Source organism: Helobdella robusta (assembly GCF_000326865.2).
Source record: "Helobdella robusta unplaced genomic scaffold HELROscaffold_7, whole genome shotgun sequence".
Taxonomy (NCBI): Eukaryota; Metazoa; Annelida; class Clitellata; order Rhynchobdellida; family Glossiphoniidae; genus Helobdella; species Helobdella robusta.
In genome coordinates this window covers 5690339-5710550 of record NW_008705398.1, presented here as the reverse complement: position 1 = coordinate 5710550, position 20212 = coordinate 5690339, and the positions used below count along the sequence as shown (strand labels likewise).

General features: G+C 34.4%; 3 protein-coding genes across 3 annotated transcripts in view; 2 read left to right on the top strand and 1 right to left on the bottom strand.

Moving 5' to 3' along the window:
• The window catches only part of HELRODRAFT_189679 (hypothetical protein), a gene marked incomplete at its 3' end in the record, with an annotated part of 6958 nt that extends 6297 nt beyond the window's left edge, over positions 1 to 661 (top strand). Inside the window, exon 15 of the mRNA XM_009031103.1 lies at positions 533 to 661. Within this exon, the coding sequence (XP_009029351.1) occupies positions 533 to 661 (129 nt within the window). The remainder of the gene's footprint in view (positions 1 to 532) is intronic.
• Positions 662 to 6793: 6132 nt separating this feature from the next.
• On the top strand, positions 6794 to 13538 carry HELRODRAFT_165256 (hypothetical protein; the record flags this gene model as incomplete). The annotated part of the gene is made up of 2 exons (XM_009031102.1): positions 6794 to 8747; positions 9706 to 13538. The coding sequence occupies 2 exons, from the start codon at positions 6794 to 6796 to the stop codon at positions 13536 to 13538; spliced, it is 5787 nt and encodes a 1928-aa protein (XP_009029350.1).
• A 4760-nt stretch (positions 13539 to 18298) lies between these two features.
• HELRODRAFT_165255 (hypothetical protein) lies at positions 18299 to 19819 on the bottom strand (the record flags this gene model as incomplete). The annotated part of the gene is made up of 1 exon (XM_009031101.1): positions 18299 to 19819. The coding sequence occupies one exon, from the start codon at positions 19817 to 19819 to the stop codon at positions 18299 to 18301; it is 1521 nt and encodes a 506-aa protein (XP_009029349.1).
• Positions 19820 to 20212: the final 393 nt, after the last annotated feature.

The following is a 20212-nucleotide window of genomic DNA, read 5'->3' as shown; positions in this document are numbered from 1 at the left end:
GTGGTGATGATGATGATGACAATGTGGTGATGATGATGATGATTTTTATGAAACGCACCGAGCAGCGATAACTTCTCGGTAAAGTTTAAATTTTTAAGATCTCCTTTTTTTCGTTTCTGATGTTCGTCTGTTTTTTTCTTCTTTCTTGAATTATCGCGAATAACAATGAAACTATTGTTCATCAGGTTTGTTGGTTGGTTGGTTGTTTGGTTGATTGGTAGGTTGACTAGTTGATTTTATGATAATTTGATTGACAAAATGACCATTCAAGTGATTGATTGTATGATTAGATGTTTGTTAATTGTTCTGAGTGATTGACGACTTGAAATGTAATACTAATTGATGTTCGTTGTTTACCAGCTAGTTGGTTGATGGCTGGCTGGTCGGTTGAATGGTTTTGTACTTTGTATACAGGCTTCGACTGGTTGCTATGTTGGTTGGTTGGCTGGTTGATTGACTCATTTTTTTTCATCCGCATGTTGCAGGCTAGAATGTAAAAATGAAGGAAATTGATTCGAATGTATGTAAATAGCCACACAGTAGCAGGACGATGACGATGTATGATGAGATCGGCCTTCTTGTCTGCTTACCTCGAAATCTTAGTTATGCACGTTTGAAAGGCACGCTACTATCCTCTCACTATCGATTTTACATGATCTAAATTTATTAATTTCGACCTGTCTTGTCGTCTTCGTCGTCATCATCGTTGTAGATTTTATATTTATTATCATAATATCATTATCAATTTTAAAAACGTTATGATGATCGTGCTCGTGATGATGTCGTCAGGTTGTGGTTAACTTTATTTCAATCTTTAATTCGTATCATCATCTTCAATGCATCATCTGAAGCAAAATCATTTTCGTCGTTAGTTACTCCGCCTTATCGAAATCATCATCATTATTATCATCATAACATCATCACATCACATTTCTATTATTATTATTATTATTATTATTATTATTATTATTATTATTATTATTATTATTATTACTACTACTACTACTACTACTACTAATACCCGCACTGTAAACAGCCAGAGACAGAAATTGTCACTAGGAAAAACTTTTTGGTATGGCTCTGTTAGAGCGCGCCCACTGCTGTCCTCAACGTCGTGTCATCATTAGTCACTCATCACTCATGTCATCTTTACTCTTATCGTTGACATCATCACCTACTATATCATCATTGTTGCCCAATCTATCCATCCGTATATGACGTGATATGATATCCGTATGTGATATCCGTAAGTCGTTATTATTATTATCATTATCTGTGTATGTAATTAGAAGTGAGATTAACGTTGTTGCTACTTAATTCACATCACTGTCCTTATTATCATAATCCTTCTTCTCTATCAAAATTACCAGTACCATATCATCATCTTCTTCTTTTTCATTCTCATCTTCTTTTTCACCGTCATCTTCTTCATCATCATCTTTTCCTTCATTTTTATTATCATCATCTTCTTCCTCCTCATCATCTTCATCATTATTAACTTCTTCTTCACCATCTTCATCATCGTCTTCTTTTTCATCATTCTCGTCATCTTTATCATTATCTACTTCTTCATCGTCATCAACTTCATCATCATCTTCTTCATCATCATCTTCTTCTTCATCATCCTCATCATTCTGCCTGTAATTAAATCTAGCAGCAAGCGTCTCTATTAAGAAACACAGGGCTTGTTTTCTGAGCCGATGTTTTCTCAAGAAATCGCTAAGACAGCGGGAGAGAGAGAAAGGGAGAAAGAGAGAGAGAAAAAAAGAGAGAACTAAAATAAGACAAAGAAAGGAAGGGATTGAAAATGATGAAGAAAAAGAAAGTGGATGAGGAAGCGAAAAATAAGAGACATTTGAGAATCAAAGAATTTATGGAGAGAGAGAGAGAGAGAGAGAGAGAGAGAGATTGTTGAAGAAAGTATATATAAGAGAAAACGCGAGAAAGCGAGAGTTAAAAGATGGAAAGAATGAAAAAAAAGAGGAAGAGGATGAGAAGGAGGGAGAGAGAAAAATTTGAAGAGGAATTTCAATTTGTTCAGAGAAACACTGCGCTGTTTATGCGCTAACATGTAAATCATTTGTCGACGAGCGTTGTGGTCGGGCTGGTGGTGGCGGTAGTAGTAGTTGTGTGGTGGTGATGATAGTAGTAGTAGTTTTTGTTGTGATGATAATGATGTTGATAATGATATGATTTAGTGATGATGATGATGATGGTGATGGTGATGATGATGATAGTGATGATGATGGTGATGATGATGATGATAGCTGCGATGTCAAGCGATCACAAGAATGAAGATTTTAACATTTGAATGGTGATGATAATGATGAGGACAGAAATGACGACGACGACGACGATGACCATGATGAATTTCAAGGAAAGTTTATTCAAAAACATAAACGGTAGTAAATTATGATAATGATTGTATCGTACGTAATGTGACGTCACGTGATGTTATAAGAATTTGTGGATGTATTTCTTTGAAATAAGATTTTAAAGAAAAAAAATGTCAGTAAATAATTATTTTATTACTTTATAAAAGACTGACCTGGTTAGCAAATATTAGTATCGAGATAAACTCGTTGTTTAATAACATAATATTTTCGCAATTGAAATATAATAAACTCTGATCAAAATGATTGATTGACCAAACAAACTGTCACTCATTCATTTATTCACTCATTCATTCATTCGTTCATCCATTTTTTATTTCATTAATTCATTCTTTATTTCATTAATTAATTCATTTGTTTGTTCATTCGTTCGCTCGGTCGTTCGTTCTTTCATTCGTTCGTTCATTCATTCGTTCGTTCGTTCGTTCATTCATTCATTCATTCATCCATTCATTCACTCATTCACTCACTCACTCACTCACTCACTCACTCACTCACTCATTCATTTCTTCGTTCATTCGTTTGCTTTACGTATTTTAAAACGCGTGCCATTTATAAATTATTTCATTTTGTTTTCATTGTTTTGATGAATAAACGAATTGTGAATTGTGAATTTCTTTCGCTAAGTAAGTTTTCTATTTTTATTTTTATCATCATCCCACTGACATTTATTCAAAAAATTCTATCGACACCATGTTATGATGATGAATCTCCACCATTACTAATAACCTTACGCCCGACGCCCTTATCCTGTCATCATCATCATCATCATCATCATCACCATCGTCTGTCTATCATTCTGTCTGTCTGTCCGTTCGTCCGTCCATCCATGTATCTTGTTGTTGTTGTTGCTGTTTTTGTTGTTGTTGTAATCTGCTGTCATCCATCCGACAGCCTATCATGATTTCGATTTTTTTTCTTCATTCTATTTTTTAATTATTTAATCCATATTTTATTGATTTGTAAATAAATAATTTTACATTTTTATTTAGGAGTATTATAAGTATGTACGTATGTATATAATTTGTATAAATTTATGTATAAATGAATGAATGATACAATATATGTATATATATATATATGTTGGTAATAGACCATAATTTTTACAATATTCTATAAATTCTACCGAAGGTTTGGCGTTAACATGTTTGTATTTCGTTTTATATATATATATATATATATATATATATATATATATATTGAGGTTAATAATATATATATATATAAATATATATATATTGAGGTTAATAATATATATATATATATATATATATATATATCATAGACATCTTAAATTAGTTTAAAGCGTCTATTATATATATATATATATATATATATATATATATATATATTTTTACAATATTCTATAAATTCTATAATATTCTATAATTCTATATATATGTCTGTGTTATATTTATGATACGTCAATATTTTCAGCAATTATTTTTTGAAAACATTGTGTTATGCGAAACGGATAAATTGATAAAAATTTCAATGATGATTGACGTGATGATGTTGAGGATGATGATGATGACAGATGTGATGGCAGATGTGTTGTTGATAATGATGATAACAGATGTGATGATGATGATAACAGATGTGATGATGATAATTAACCATTTAAAAACAAATCACCAACGATGAACGAATGAATGAATGAACGAACGAACGAACGAACGAATGAATGAATGAATGAATGAATGAACGAACAAATGAATAATTTCGTCAACAGATGCACATAGAATTAGCTGGTTGTACGGATGAATAAAATAAATAACGAATGAATGGATAGATGGATGGATGGATGGCCAAAAATAGGTTGATTGATATATATTTTATTGATTATTCATTTCAAACTGTCGGCTCTATTAAGCTTTAATCATTAAACATTGAATCGACTTCTGTTTCAATGAATTTATGAAAACATTATAATGTATAATCTTTCATGCTTGATGATGTCTACCGGTACGATGTGCAATTGGCATTCGTAAGTATAAGCTGTCTCTATAATTAATACATACACACACGTGCTACACACACACATACACAAACACACACACAGAACACACAGACAAACTCACGTATACATATCACAATGCAACTACTTCCTGAAGTTTATATGGGATATCAAAATAACTGACCGGTGTGCAACAAAGTGACCACAAAGTGACCACTGACCACTTTTAGCATTTACAACCAAGACACGACAACCATATGAATAGACATCTATGAGGATGAAAAATAAGGAAAAGATGGCAAGGAAGTAATCATCTCTTCCTTTCTCGCAATGCCTTTGCTCTTGAAGCAAAGTTTTCATTCAGTTCGACTCCTGGTAAGACAGTGTAGCAGTCTAACCGCTGACGTAAAAAATCTTATCGATGTTTTATTTCGTCGAGGGTCAATGCTTTTTCCACCATCGGAAAAGAGTTGAAGGCCAACAAACGCAAATTATTTGCAACTCCTCCTTCACAACAACTTTACAACATCCTCACAACAACTCATTTGCAGTTCAATTTTTAACTTTTCAATAAAATGACCAAAAAGGTGAATGCGACCATTTTATTTTTATTTTTCTGCCTCGAAGTACAAAAACGGTTTAGCTGCAAGTATGTTGTAAAGTCGGAAGAATGATACGATTGGTTTGGTTTGAGGGGCGGTCAAATTTTTGATTCAGCATTTAATGATTTTGTAAGTCAATTATTTTATGGGCGTCATTTTTTTGTCAAGAAATGTTGCTGGTGTTTCTGGAGTTGATGATCTCGCATCCATGTCTCTTGGAAGTGGTCACTGTTGTTTACCCTGGAATGTAATTTCTAAAGATTGGTGTGTGAGTGTGTGTGTGTGAGTATGTGTGTGTGTATGTATGTGTGAGTGAGTGTGTGAGCATAAACGTTGACATTAAGAGTGAAACAAAGAAATAAATTTTGACAAAAATGTTAGCGCCAAAAATATTTTCTAAATTTATATTGATGTTCCACCAAACATCATAGGCTATTTAATTTATCGCATACAACGACATCCCTAGATACACGCACATTCTTACATACACGCGAACCTCATACATGCATGTGCAACTTCAATGATACCTCGCAACCACCTCGCAACCGCCTCAATTAGACCATCAACATGTAGCAATTGAGTCTCGCATCGCCTCAACCAGACCTGCAACATGTACTAGGTAGGTCTCGCAACCGCCTCAATCCGGCCAGCAACATGTAGCTGGTGGGTCTAGCAACCGCCTCAACCAGGCCAGCAACATGTAGCAGGTAGGTCTAGTAACCGCCTCAACCAGGCCAGCAACATGTAGTAGGTCGGTCTCGCAACCACCTCAACCAGACCAGCAGCTTGTAGCAGGTGGGTCTCGCAACAACAATTATACGGTACTTTAAACGCATGACACGCAGGTGATGAATGATAGACGGTCTCTGTGTATAGCGCTTCTTATATACGTCGGCTGTATTTCTTCTGATTGTATGTCAATTTAAATAACTATACATATATACACACACATTATATCCTATATAAATGTAAATATAAATAAATAAATATAAACATATAAACATAAATACACACACAAACACACACATATACACACACACACTTTACTTACAATTATATATATATATATAATTGTATATAATATACATACATTATGAAGTATGTAAATGTATGCGTATATGTATATATGTATATATATATATATCTACCTATGCATAGATATGCATATAAGTTATAAGCGTTATAAGTCCATTGAGATGATGTATTGTTAAAAAAAATTTCAGAGGCACCAGATGACCTACGCAGAATTTAATTTTTTTATTTGGTTACATTTAGTGAGGATAATAATTGAAGTTTCATCACATTTGTTTGTTAGTATTATTGGTGTAAATGATGTTGTTGTTGTTTGTTGTGTTGTTGTTTGTTGTGTTGTTGTTTGTTGTGTTGTTGTTGTTTGTTGTGTTGTTGTTTGTTGTGTTGTTGTTGTTGTTGTCTGTTGTTGTTAATGTTTGTTGTGTTGTGTTGTTGTTTGTTGTGACGTTGCCGTTGTTGTTGTTGTTCTCAGTTATCTCGATGTTAATAATAAATTATTATATTTGCTATATTTTGTTATTATTGTCTGTTATATTCAGAACTATTCAAATTAATAACTTTGGTAACAAATAAACACGGAACGGAACGAAACGTTGTTAAGCGACAAAAATTTCATTGGAAATAAAAATTACAGAGCCGACCAAAGTATAATTTTTGAAAATTTGACGAGTCTGATAACCCGTAAACAACGACAACAACAACAACAACAACAACAACAACAATAACAGCACAACAAACAATAAGACAATTTATAAAGTGTTTGTCCAGTATGATAATTTTCAGAGTAGCCATCAAACGTTGCCATTAAAATGAGCTTCAAACAGCGCCGTAATGACAACAGTTTCAGTGTAGCTAACAATTTTTCTAGGCACAAAAACAAAAGCATTGAAGATAATAATAATAATAGTAATAATAAAAATAATAATGATAATAATAATAATGATAATATTGATAATGATAATAATATTTACAATAATAATTGTGACGTAAATGTTCTTGACAAATTTGCCACCAACTACGACATTCCTGAGGTCGTCATCAACAGAATATTTTTCTCATCACCTTCGTCACCATTTTCGAAAACGCTATCCCTGCCCTCGTCACCATCGCTACGTTTATCACCATCGTCGAATTCATCACCATCGCCACGTCTTTCACCATCATCCTCTCCTTCGTTCTCACCAAAATCGGATTATGGTAATCCAACTCGGGCTCCTACTTCCACCAACTCAAACACACTGCCAACCATTCCGGCCACACCATCTCCACTGAAAAAAATAGCCAAACGTTCGGCAACCAAACTGGCGACACAGTTCACCAAACCATCAAGGAAACTCTCCACGACCAAAAAATTGGCCAACGCCACGAAACGCCACACGAAACCTCTTGCATCTTCGTCGCCGGCTGCTGGCAGGCTGGTTTCCAAGTTGAAAATTATCATTCCGAAAATTAGAACCGGAAATCAACAACAAACAACAGCATCCAACTCGACAACAACTACAGCTACAACAAAATCTCCAGCAACATGCAACTTAACAGCAACAAAAGCATCATCATCAACAACAACAACAACAAAACGGAAAACATCAGTTGTCTCAAAAACTAATTCTGAAACTACAGCATCAACTTTGCCGACGACAACAACAACAAAATTATCCTTGCCATTACCAACATCATTAACATTATTACCGACAACAACATCATCATCATCATCTTTTTCAACAATTCCATTCAATCCATTAGAGACGGAACTTTTCAACGAGGATGAAAGCAAACCGATTAATTTGTCAATAAAATCTTCACAAAATGACGTCACCCTAAATTACGAAAATATCAGAAGATGTCAAAATTTAAAATACGGACCAACGACAACGACTGCTATGGCTTCAACTACTACAACAAATACTACAATCAGTTTCACTGAAACCTCTGCCGTTATTACCAAGACTGAAACCACCTTTTCAGCCAAAACATTAAACACATCAACAACAATGACAACAACTTCAACATCAACAGCAGCAGCAGCAGCTGAAGAAGCAGCAACAACAACAACAGCAAAAAGAGATACCCACGGCTTGACTCTTCCTAATTTAATTGCAATAGATGACGGAAAAGAGAACCACAATACTAATTTTATTGACGCCAACAACGTTTATAACAACAACTTCAACACAAACATCAACAACAGCAACAACATCAACATAGCATTGTCTAACAAACGTATCTTCACGCTTAACAATATCACCAGCGAACATGAAAAGCAACTAAGCGATGTTGAAAAGGATTCATTTGACACAATTAAAGGTACCAAATACTTTATTAGTCACATGGATATCAACAACATTAACAACTACTACAACATTAACAACAACAACAGCAACAACAACCACAACAACAACCACAATAACATCGATAACAACGAGAGTAGTTACATATCTAACAACGAAATCTCTGCAGAGAATAATTTAATCATGATCCGCAATGACATCAACGATAACATCATAATTGATGACAACGTCAAGAAATACAACAGCAAAAACTTTCTTGGCGATAATATAGTCGGTGACATCATCAAAAAAGACATCAAAAACAACAACGTATACACCAGTAACATCAACATAGACATCAGCAACAGCAACATAGATATCGATTACAACAACAACAACAATAGACACATCAATAACAACAACAACAACAATAACAACAACATCCTACCATATTTTTCTGATATGACCTCTCTAAATCTTGAACTAACTGACGAAGGTTAGATTAATCGTTAATCATTATATTATCGTCATTATTATTATTATCCTTATTTGTTATGTTATTATAAATATTATTTATATCAATATTCCTTCAATTACAACAGTTTTTTTACTAAAATACATTGATGAAAATATTATCGAACAAATTTTTTGCATTGGAATTCAATGATTGAAGTTGTTATAAATTCAAATTTTTAACAGGTTAGATGCCTTCATTCTTAGCATCGTGTCTTGTAGTCATTTTGTATGTGTGCGTGTGTTGATGTGTGTTTTGTTATATGTATGTGTGTTTTGTTATATGTATGTGTGTATATATGTATGTGTGTATATATGTATGTGTTTATGAAGGTATTGTTGTATGTGTTTATGAAGGTGTTTTGTGTATGTGTGTGTGTTGTTTTATCTTTATGCATGGATTGTATGTTAGTTTGTTGATGTTATTGTGTGTATGAGTGTATGTGTTTATGAAGGTGTTGTGTATGTGTTTATGAAGGTGTTGTTGTTGTGTGTATATGTGTTGTTGTATCTTTATGCATTGATTGTATGTTAGTTTGTTGATGTTGTTGTGTGTATGAGTGTATGTATTTGTGTGTATTTGTTGTTAATATGTATGTAATTGTTGATGTGTATGTAGTTGTTGTTATGTATGTGTGATTGTTTGATAAATATGTGTGATTACTGATGTGTATTTATGATTGGTTTATGTGTATGTATGATTGGTTGATGTGTATGTGTGATTGTTGATGTGTATGTGTGATTGGTTGTTGTGTATGTGTGATTGGTTGATGTGTATGTGTGATTGTTGATGTGTATGTATGATTGGTTGTTGTGTATGTGTGATTGTTGTTGTGTATGTGATTATAGATGTGTATGTGATTGTTGTAACTTGTCGTTTATCACAGCATTATTAGGTGACCCAGCATCAAAAACAAAATCACCAAAAATGTCACCATCAGGTGGACAACCACAACTTCATCAACAAAAACAACAACAACAACAACATCTTCTACAACAACAACAACAACAACAACAACTTCTACAACAACAACAACAACAACAACTTCTACAACAACAACAACAACAACTTCTACAACAACAACAACAGTCACCTATGTTTTCACCATCATCGCCGTCATTCTTACTGACCTCATCAACATCAACATTATCAGCGTCTCCAACGTCCCCATCATCACTTCCGTCATCATCGTCGTCACCACCAGCGTCGTTGTCGTCATCATCATTCCAGCATCCAGCTTCATCATCATTGCCATCATCATCGTCGTCGTCGTTATCATCATCATCACAGTTGAAAAGAAAACTTCCGCCGTACAGATCACGATCCGCCGATATTCTGGAATCGTATAACCGACAATTGCCAAACCGCCTGCTCACATCCCTGCTTGCCATCCCCTTCTATCCCAACAATTCCATCTCAAATTACAACGCGCCAAATGTTACCGACTACGTCAGAATTGACGATTGTGAGAATGATGATGATGATGATGATAACAATGTCAGATTAAAATTTATTAAGCTTGAAAAAAATGATGACGATAGTTGCTTGGGTCAGAATAATTTGGTGATCGATATATCGCCAGATGCAACATACCGACCCAAACTGAGAAACGAGGCAAGTTTTATCGATTTAACGGATAATATCAGTAACAATGACAGTTTGAATTTGAACGGAAATGGTTCGGAAGATAATGAGACCATGGCCAAAAAAGGGGATCTCAACGACAACGATGACGTCATCGACGTTTGTGAAATCGTCAGTGGTGGCAGCTCAAGCGTCAAAGTTATGGACATCCTCAATGGAAGAGTGAACAGTGTTTTCAACAAAGATGGCATTGATATCTGTGAAGCTAACAATAACAACAACAACAACAACAACAATAACAACAACAATGGGAAAGCCACTACAAGTTGCACCACCGAAAGAAGCAGCAGCAGTAACTTCAAAGAGAGCGGTCGAAAAAGAAAAATTGAAACAACTTGCAACGATACAACAACGACAACAGGAACAACATCAATTACATTAATTGCATCACCAACAACAGCACCAACCGCAACATCAAATTCGGCCTCTTGCGTGCAGATCAGCAAATCCAACTGCGTCAACAGCATGGATACTTTTAACCAAAAAAAATTCAAAACAGAATTCCACGAAAAAAACAACAAAACAGTTAGATGCAACAACGTCAACAACGACGACCACATTTCACTGCTCAGTCCTCGTCTGTCACAACAGAGGAAGGCTCTGATGTTGTCCTCTGGTCAAATAACCTACCAACAAGACTATCATTCGGAACAACAACATCCAGAATTACAACAGGACAAACAACAACAACAACATGATCAACAGCAACATATACAACAAAGAAAACAACATCATCAACAAAATAAACAACAACAGCTATATGCGCAAACAGAAAAACCACATAACAAACAACAACAGCAACCTCAACAAAAACTACAACACTATCAACATTCACCTAAACAGAGCCCCCATTCAAATCGTTGCCTTCCTCAGCCATCCCACTTGCCGACAGATGTTGAATATTCATGTCTCCAATGCTGCAGCGACAACCAACAAAACACCATTCCAACAAAATCTCCAGCAAATTCACAGATCAGTACAAAAACTGGTATCGGCGGTGTTCCATTTCACGAAGCAATCAGATCACCTTCACTGTCAATCCCATCATCCAGAACATTCCCATTCCCGTCCCACTGCCTAATGCCGCCAAATAACATTAACATCATAGATGCTGAAACAATTTATTCTAGACAAATTAAATTCCAAGGAAACGATTTTTATCTAAAATATCCCCCCGGCAACCAGAATGAGCGTTCGAATGGATCCTCCAAAATTTTATCGAAGCGATCTTTTTCACCGAACTCGGTTGACTTTGAAACGTTCACAGCCAACCTTAAAAAAACGTGTCTGGAAAAAATTAACATCAGCAGTAGACGCAAAAACATCGTTGTCAGTAGCAACAGTTGCCCTTCAAATAATTTTATTATTCCAACAAAACGTATTCCTGAGCAGCATCACTCCCAACACAATCCAGGACACTATGTCAATCCCATTCCTACAATGATTCCAATGGGAGGATATCCTGTCAGAGACAGTCAACTCGCCCATCCCGCCATGCTTCAGTATGACATGCAGCATCAACAGCAGCAGCAACAACAACAGTTCTTATTATATCAACAACAACAACAAATGTTATTACAACAACAACACCAACATCATCAACAACTACAACAACACCGAAACATTTTTCCAAGCAACAATTTCAGCAGCAGCAACAACAGCCTACCGAAAAAGAAAATGAAATCATACGGCGTATTCAATCAACCTATTCCTAATTTACCTCCATATCTGGATATTTCAAGAAGTCAACATTTTCATCTAAAAAATTTTCCTCCTGCTTTTCCCTTTCCCTCGCAAATTGACGACCCGCAAACTTTTTACAAGATGCAAGCGTCTTATTCGCCATCGTTGTTTATCAACAGGGTAGAAAACTCGTCATGCCGGACAGATGTGAACCATCCCCAACAGAACCAAGCTCCACCCAATTGCAGCAAAGAGTGCTCTCTTCCACTCGCGTGTCCTCCAGGTTGCGATAGCAAGTGTCTCCTGCCACACGGCGCATGTCCAGACAATAATCTTTTCAACCAGCTGCTTGCTAAAGATTTCAGAAATGGCGGGTCGGTGTATGTTTCCAACGGAAAAATTGTCGATTCTGTAAAAAATGTAGCTGCCCCGAGTGCCTTCACTGTTGCCGCTGATAAAAATCATCTCGTCAATAGAAACGTCAGCACTAGAACTAACCAAACCAACCACAAAACTAACAACAGCATCAACTTTCCTATCAACACCATCCACAACAACCCAAACGACATCATGAACGGCTGCTCTTATGAATCGGAGTCAGACAAATGTCTAGAATGCATCTCGCTAAAATGTGCTGGTTACAACAGCAGACTGAAGCAACATGACGCAGCTAAAATGTCCTCCATTCCGTTGTTGCATCATCGAGTTATACAACATCATCATCAACAACAGCAACAACAACAACAGCGTCAACAACATCAGCAGCAACCACAACTCGATCAGCACTTACAATACTTGCATCACATGGAACAAAGTCACTTTGCTGTAAGAGAACAAGCCAAACATACACCACATCTCAATTCAGCAAGACTCTCTAGAGCATCCAAATCACCGAAAACCATCTACAACAACAATTCCAACAGCAACAACCTCGGAAAATGTAGCAGCGTCGGTCAGAACAGTGCGACGAAGCTTTCCAACCGGTGCGAAATTGACGTGGAAACGGTGAAACAAATCATAAAAAAGGAAAGAGAGAACCAATTGGGCAGTAACAACCAAATTTTTCACGTGAACGAAAATAACTTTGCCAACAACAACAACAAAAATAATGTAACGCACAAAGATATCAAAGCAGCACCAAAGACTAATAATTACACACAAGAAGGAAACAGTAGCAGCAACAACAACAGTAACAACAACAACAATTCTGACAACAAATACAATGACCACAACAACCCAAATTGCAACGAAAACTACGGCAAACTTCCTCATTCGACATCTCATGAAAACCACAAACCAGAAGTTGTTGAACATCAAACAGTGCCGTCACAAACTCAGCCTGGCAATCATGTATGCGAGGCTTGTGGCAAACCCGCTCAGTTCGTCTGCTCCGCTTGTAGGACCGTCCCCTACTGCAGCTTCCAGTGCCAGGTTAACATAAATTAACATAATTTAACATAATTTATTTCATTCATCTCTTTTATACATGTATTTGTGTATTATAATTATATATGATTATTTTATTTATTTATTCATTTCTATATTGATTTGTTATCTATTTAAATGATTTTTTATATTTGCTCACGGAGTTAACTTTTTTTAACTATTATTACCGATTACTACCTTGTTGAAAGAGTGAAGGAGTGAGTGATGAGTGAGGTAGTGAATAAATAAATAAATGGATGAATGAACGAAAGAATGAACAAACAAACGATCGAACGAAAGAATGAACGAATGAATGCATGAATGAATGAAGGAATGAATAATGGAAAGAAAAAAGAAGAGATTTAACGAATAAATGAAGGATATACAAATTATTTAGAAAAATGAACAAATTATTTTTAATAATAAAAATTTATTAATGAACAATTTGAGGCAAAAATAATTATTCCTAAAAATAAGACCGACAAAAATAATAATCGAACATAACTAGCAATAATAATAGCTAACAAAAACTAGAAAAGAACAACAACAACAACAGTAATAACATCAACAACAGCAACAGCAGCAGCAACAACAGTAACAACAACAATAACAACAACAATTAATTATCAATTAATGAAGTTCCGAATAAATGACTCCCAAGCCACTAACAAGAAAAATTAAAAAGTGAAGCAGACAGAATTTAATTGTGAAATTACTCATATTAATAAATAAATATATAAATGTGTGGCGTGTGTGTGTGTGTAAATATTAATCAATTAAAATTATATAGATTAATTTATTATCTATCCAAGTATCTAATATTGATATTTTTAAAGATATAGCGAGATTTTTCAAGTCATTCGCTCCTAGTCTGAAATATTTTTTTGTTGTTGTTTCAACGTATATGTATTTATAAAATATTCACTTCCCTAATAACTTTAGTCATGAGAATCGTTCAATTCTAGCATTAAGTAATATTATTATACTTCATGTTAACGACATAACAGTGTTGTTATAATTGTAAGAAGCAGCAGCAGTAGTAGTTGTTGTTGTTATAGTAGTCAGGGTAGTAATAGAGAGGCAGTAGCAGTTGTAGCAGTATCAGAAAAACAGTAAAGTTTTTGGTTGAGTTGTTTTTAATTCATTGCAAACGTTTCTAAAACAAAATAATGAAAGGTTACATAGTGTAGTGTAGAGGGGAAGAATTAATATTTTAAGAAAGCTGGATATGACGGTGATGGATGCAACGGTGAAAGATGGATGTAGCAGTGCAAAAATAATTTTGATAGAAGTGTGAAATTGTAGGCCACTATTTATTTACTTGAATTACAATGAAATATTCGCCTGACGCTTTTATTTCAAATTTTTTCGTTTAGTTTATTTTCACACAATTGAAATTCACGCGGTGCAATGTAGCATGTCAGACACAAAAATAGCCTTTTGTTCTCAATCGGTCAATAAGATAATGTGTGAATAGAAAAAAATTTAATGTGTTTGTATGTTTGTGTGTGCGCGTGTGTGCGTGTTTGTGTGCGTATGTGTGTGTGTGTGTGTGTGTGTGTATTATTTGCACACACATACACGTGTCAGTGGCTGATCTGGACAACGTTGACAGCTGATTTAAAATTATCTTGAAAGCATTCTTTGAAATTTATGAAAATTTCAAACTGCAAATTTGGTTACGGCTTTTTCTCGTCATAGGTATTGAGAAATTTCTCAAACGACATGAGTTAGCATTAAAGTTGCTAATTATAAACGTTCTGAGTAATTAAGCAGACCATCAACTTTTTCTACCCACTCGATGAAATTCCCTGTAAAAACATTTTCTTCTGCTCATTTTTAAACGCAAACTACATTATTAACCCCATGCATTGTCCATCTATCTTATCTATCTATCTATCTATCTATCTATCTATCTATCTATCTATCTATCTATCTATCTATCTATCTATCTATCTATCTATCTAGCTCTATTTCTGTCCTCATTTTCTTCTGAACTCCAGCCCAACATAATATGATTCCTGTCATCATCTTTTCTTCATCAACTCGCGTTCCTTCTCTAATGCAGTATTCACGTCTTTGGTTTAATGTACCATATACATGTATGTACATAAGTTATATGTATATTTATATATAGTTATATATATATTCTCCTACGTGTTGTTTTTCTCTGCAAAAAACACACATTTGTTTCTGTCGATCTCACTCGTCCATTCGTCCATTCATTCATCCATTCCCTCATCTATTCATTTATTTATTCGTCCGTTTAATGAATAAATTGTTTAACCATTCATTAATTTGTGCCGTTTGTGTTGGTGTATGTGTGTGTGTGTGTGCGTGCGTGCGTTTGTGTATGTGCGTGTGTGTGCGTGTCTTTTTGCTCGCTGGACCATGAAGTTAATTTTCTTTTCATTAAATTCTCTTACAACTGCTTACATGTGTGAATTGTGCGAGGTAAATAAATGAAGGCCATCATTAATCACATGATCGCCTGCTTGTTTTAACTCTTTTAAACTAATTTTTTCCGAGTCACGCTCCTTTCTCTTTCCTACTTCTTCCACCTTATTCCATTTTCCATGCCGTTTTTTTATTTTTTAGCCCTTTCATTTTATTTTTTTTTCATTTGTTTTTCCGGATGTATCTTCTTTCTTACACTACCTCTATAGTAGAAGTATTTGTTTTTTTTATCTATGATTAATTTATCCGTCAATGTTTATTTAGTTTTTACATATTTTTGATTTTTAATGAATAAGTTTATTATTATAATAATTATCATTATTTGTTTATTTATTTAGTTAGTTAGTTAGTCTATTTTAATTTTAAAGGTCTTAGACACTCTTCCAAAGTTTTGAGAAATGAGCGTCACATAAATTAGCTTATATGAAGGTGTGCTGAACGAAGCATCACACCATGTAATAGCCGGGGATCCTTTTGTCGTATTTGAACCCAGTCATTGCGAAACAAGATCACGCGACTTTAACCACTAGGCCATCTGTCCAGCCGAGCATAGAATTCTGCAAATTCAAATATGCATTCTATTATTTATTCATTTCTGTCTTTTTTTTCTTCTTTCTTTCTATCTAAATATTTTTCGCTTTTATCATTTATTAATTATTCGTTTTCTCAATTTTCATCTATATGCTTAGTTATAATCCATTCGTTCACTTATTAATTCATTTATTTATTCATTCAAACACACATACATTCATTCATCTATTCATTTATCCATCCATCCATCCATCCATCCATCCATCCATTCACTCATTCATTCATCTATCCTTTCCAACATCCAGGCCTCATCGTGGGTAGATCGCCACAGTCTCACGTGCAAAAAACTGGAATAATAATAATAATACTAACGTATTATTATTAATTTTATCAATATCCTTGTCGTTGCAATTGTTATCATCTTAACTGATGATAACAATGATGATGAAGATGATGATGACGATAATACTTATGATGATGATGATGATGAAGAGGAGGAGGAGAATGATGGTGATGAGGATGATGATAATAATGATGACGATGATTGTGAACAACACGTTAAGCAATGTTTTTCTATTTGGAGTTTTATGCGTAGCTGAACTTATTTAATTAGTTTGTAAAAAAGATTATTTAAAACTATTATTGCGAATTATTATTATTATTTTTTTCATTATTATTAATGTTATTATTATTATTATTACCTAATTATTTTTTTGTTTATTTTGTTACGACCTTTTTCAAATAAATTCTGCTGTCCTAGATTCAGTTGTTTATCAATTTTGGAAATATAATTACTAACAAATAAGTGATATAAAAACGTATTATCGTTCATCGATTGTTAAATATTGTACTCAAATATTAATATTTAATTGTTTGTTAAATATTTAAAAAAACACACAAATAAAGAAAAATGTGTGTGTGCGCGCGTGTGCGCGCGTGTATTATGTATGTGTTTATATTTATGAAGCTTTCTTTAACATTTTTGTTGAAACAGTATGTATGTGAGTGTATGTGTCTGGGAATGTTTGTGCGTGTGTTTGTGTGTGTCTGTGTATAGTTATTTTTATATTTCTATGTTGTATAAATTGTTTCGAAAGAACATTTAAGCAAAACGCAAACGGAGATGAAAATCCTCCGAAATGATGACATTGGTCATTTCAACGCTAACACTCCTAACTCGCGAAATGAAATGAAATAAATTCTCCGAACTGCACAGCGCACATGGCGTTTTTAAATTGAAATCATTGATTTATTTACTTACCAATTTACCTTCGTCGATACTTTAGCTGAAGTTGTTGGGACGCATAGCCACGCATGTTTTTATATTTACACACGTGCATACATACTTGTACACGTACAAACATGCACACACACATATATATACACATGCACACACCTGCACACGTACGTACATGTTCGCACGATTAAAACGCAGTCCCGTACGATGAATAATTACACTGGGCAACAAAAAAAATAATTTTTTTTGCATCTTTAACTTCTTTAGTCAAATTATACTAATTTTGGGGTGAGAAAAACAAAAATGCAAACGAAATTTTTTTATTAGCTCTAGTTTCTGAGATATACAACAACAAAAAATTTTTGTTTTCGTTTATTCGCAACACAGCAATATGACATATAATTCACTTATTTTAATAATATTTAAAGTGCATTTAGTTTTTTTCAATAAAGATTACATTCTAACAGTTTAAAACAATAAAAGCTAATAAATATAAAGATCATTATGGAATATCTTCACGCGATCGTGCTCTTTTTGCTTTCCGCCAGTATGCGAGCTATGGAGCATCCCTTCTTATAAACCAACAGTAATCTGCAAGCATAGCTTCATTCCAACGACCCTGATATCTTTTTTCAGACCCAGAAATATCTTGGTGGAATCTTTCTCCATGTTCATCACTAACAGCTCCACAACTAGGGGGAAAGAAGTCTAAATGTGAGTGGAGGAAGTGAATCTTCAAGGACATGTTACAACCAAGTTGATGGTATTTTTGCAGAAGTACTGTTACCAATTGGATGTAGTTATCATCTCTTCTGTTGCCTAAAAATCCACAAATCACTCCCTTGAGAGATTCCCAAGCTTCTTTTTCTTGCCCCTTCAAAACTTCATCAAATGCAGGATCTTTCACAAGTTCACGTATCTGTGGTCCAACAAAAATACCCTCTTTAACTTTTGCATCACTTAGTTTTGGAAATTTGTTTCTTAAATACTTAAAAGCTTGTTCTTCTTTGTTCATACTTTTGACAAAATTTTTCATTAAACCCAGCTTAATGTGTAAGGGTGGAAGAAGTACATCTTTTGGATCTATGAGTGGTTCAGCAACAACCTTTTTTTCATCTTTGTTTAGATTTCTTGCAGGCCAGTCTTTTTTTGTGTAATGTGAAATTTTGTCTCTACTGTCCCACATACACAAGAAACAGCAGTATTTGGTATAGCCTAATTGCATTCCCAAAAGTATGGCAATGACTTTTAGGTCACCACAAATTTTCCATTTGTGTTCGTTGTAATTGATTGAGTTAAGAAGAATTTTCATATTTCGATAGGTTTCTTTTTTGTGAGCTGCATGGCCAATAGGAACTGATGGAAGATGATTTCCATTGTGCAGTAAGACAGCTTTCAAGCTTAGCTTTGATGAATCTATGAATAATCTCCATTCAGTTGGATCATAGTTCAAATTGAGACAATACATTAATCCATAGATATCAACGCAAACAACGAGGCTATTTTTCTTCTCAAAAAAACGAACAAGATTTTGTTGCCGTTTCCTGAAATAGGAAACTTTGACATCAGATTGGAGAAGATTCCACTGTTTTAATCTAGACCCTAGAAGTTCTGCCTTTTCCTGTGACAAGTCAAGATCTCGAACGAGGTCACTTAATTCTGCTTGACTCAATCTGTGTGGTGCATTATCTGTTGACACAAAATCAGAATCATTTGATGTGGAAGGCTGGCTTTCTTTTTCTTCTTCTATTTCATTTGTGCCTTCATTTTCTGCTTCTATCTCATAGCTCTGTGATGGAGTAGGAACTGGTAAACTGTCTGAATGTGGAATAGGTCGAATGGCTGATGGAAGATTCGGATAGTTAACTGTTCCTAATTTTTTCATAGACAGACCTGCCTTAACATATGGGGTCAAGCAGAAATAACAGTCATCTGTATGGTTTTTAGGTTCCCTCCAAGCCATAGGAACAGCAAAAGCCAAAAATCTTTTATTTTTTAACCATTCCCGCAGTGTAACCGAACAAGTGTTACAGCATATATGTGGAGCCCATGATTTATCTTGGTCTCCTACCTTCATACCGCTGGTAAGCAGTTTTCACAATAGGTGTCATAGTTGTTTTTCGTGATGAAAATGTTATTTCACCACAAATGTAACAAAAATTGTCCACTGAATTTACACACTTCCTTGGCATGTTAATTTTTTAAATTTTACAAAAATTAATCAAAAATAATCAAAAAGTGAATCGGATAAGAAACTTTAGCAAACACTCATAAATCATATCAAAAGTTTTAAACATAAATAAATCATTATGGCAAGCCAAGAGGCAAGATAAAAAAAATAAAAAATTTTTTCCAAAAAACAGAAATTTATACTCTTGAGGATAGAGTTTTGCTCATATCTTTTGAACTAGAGCTAATATGTAATTTTTAATGTCATTTTCGGATTCAGCAGGTGGAAATACATAAGAAA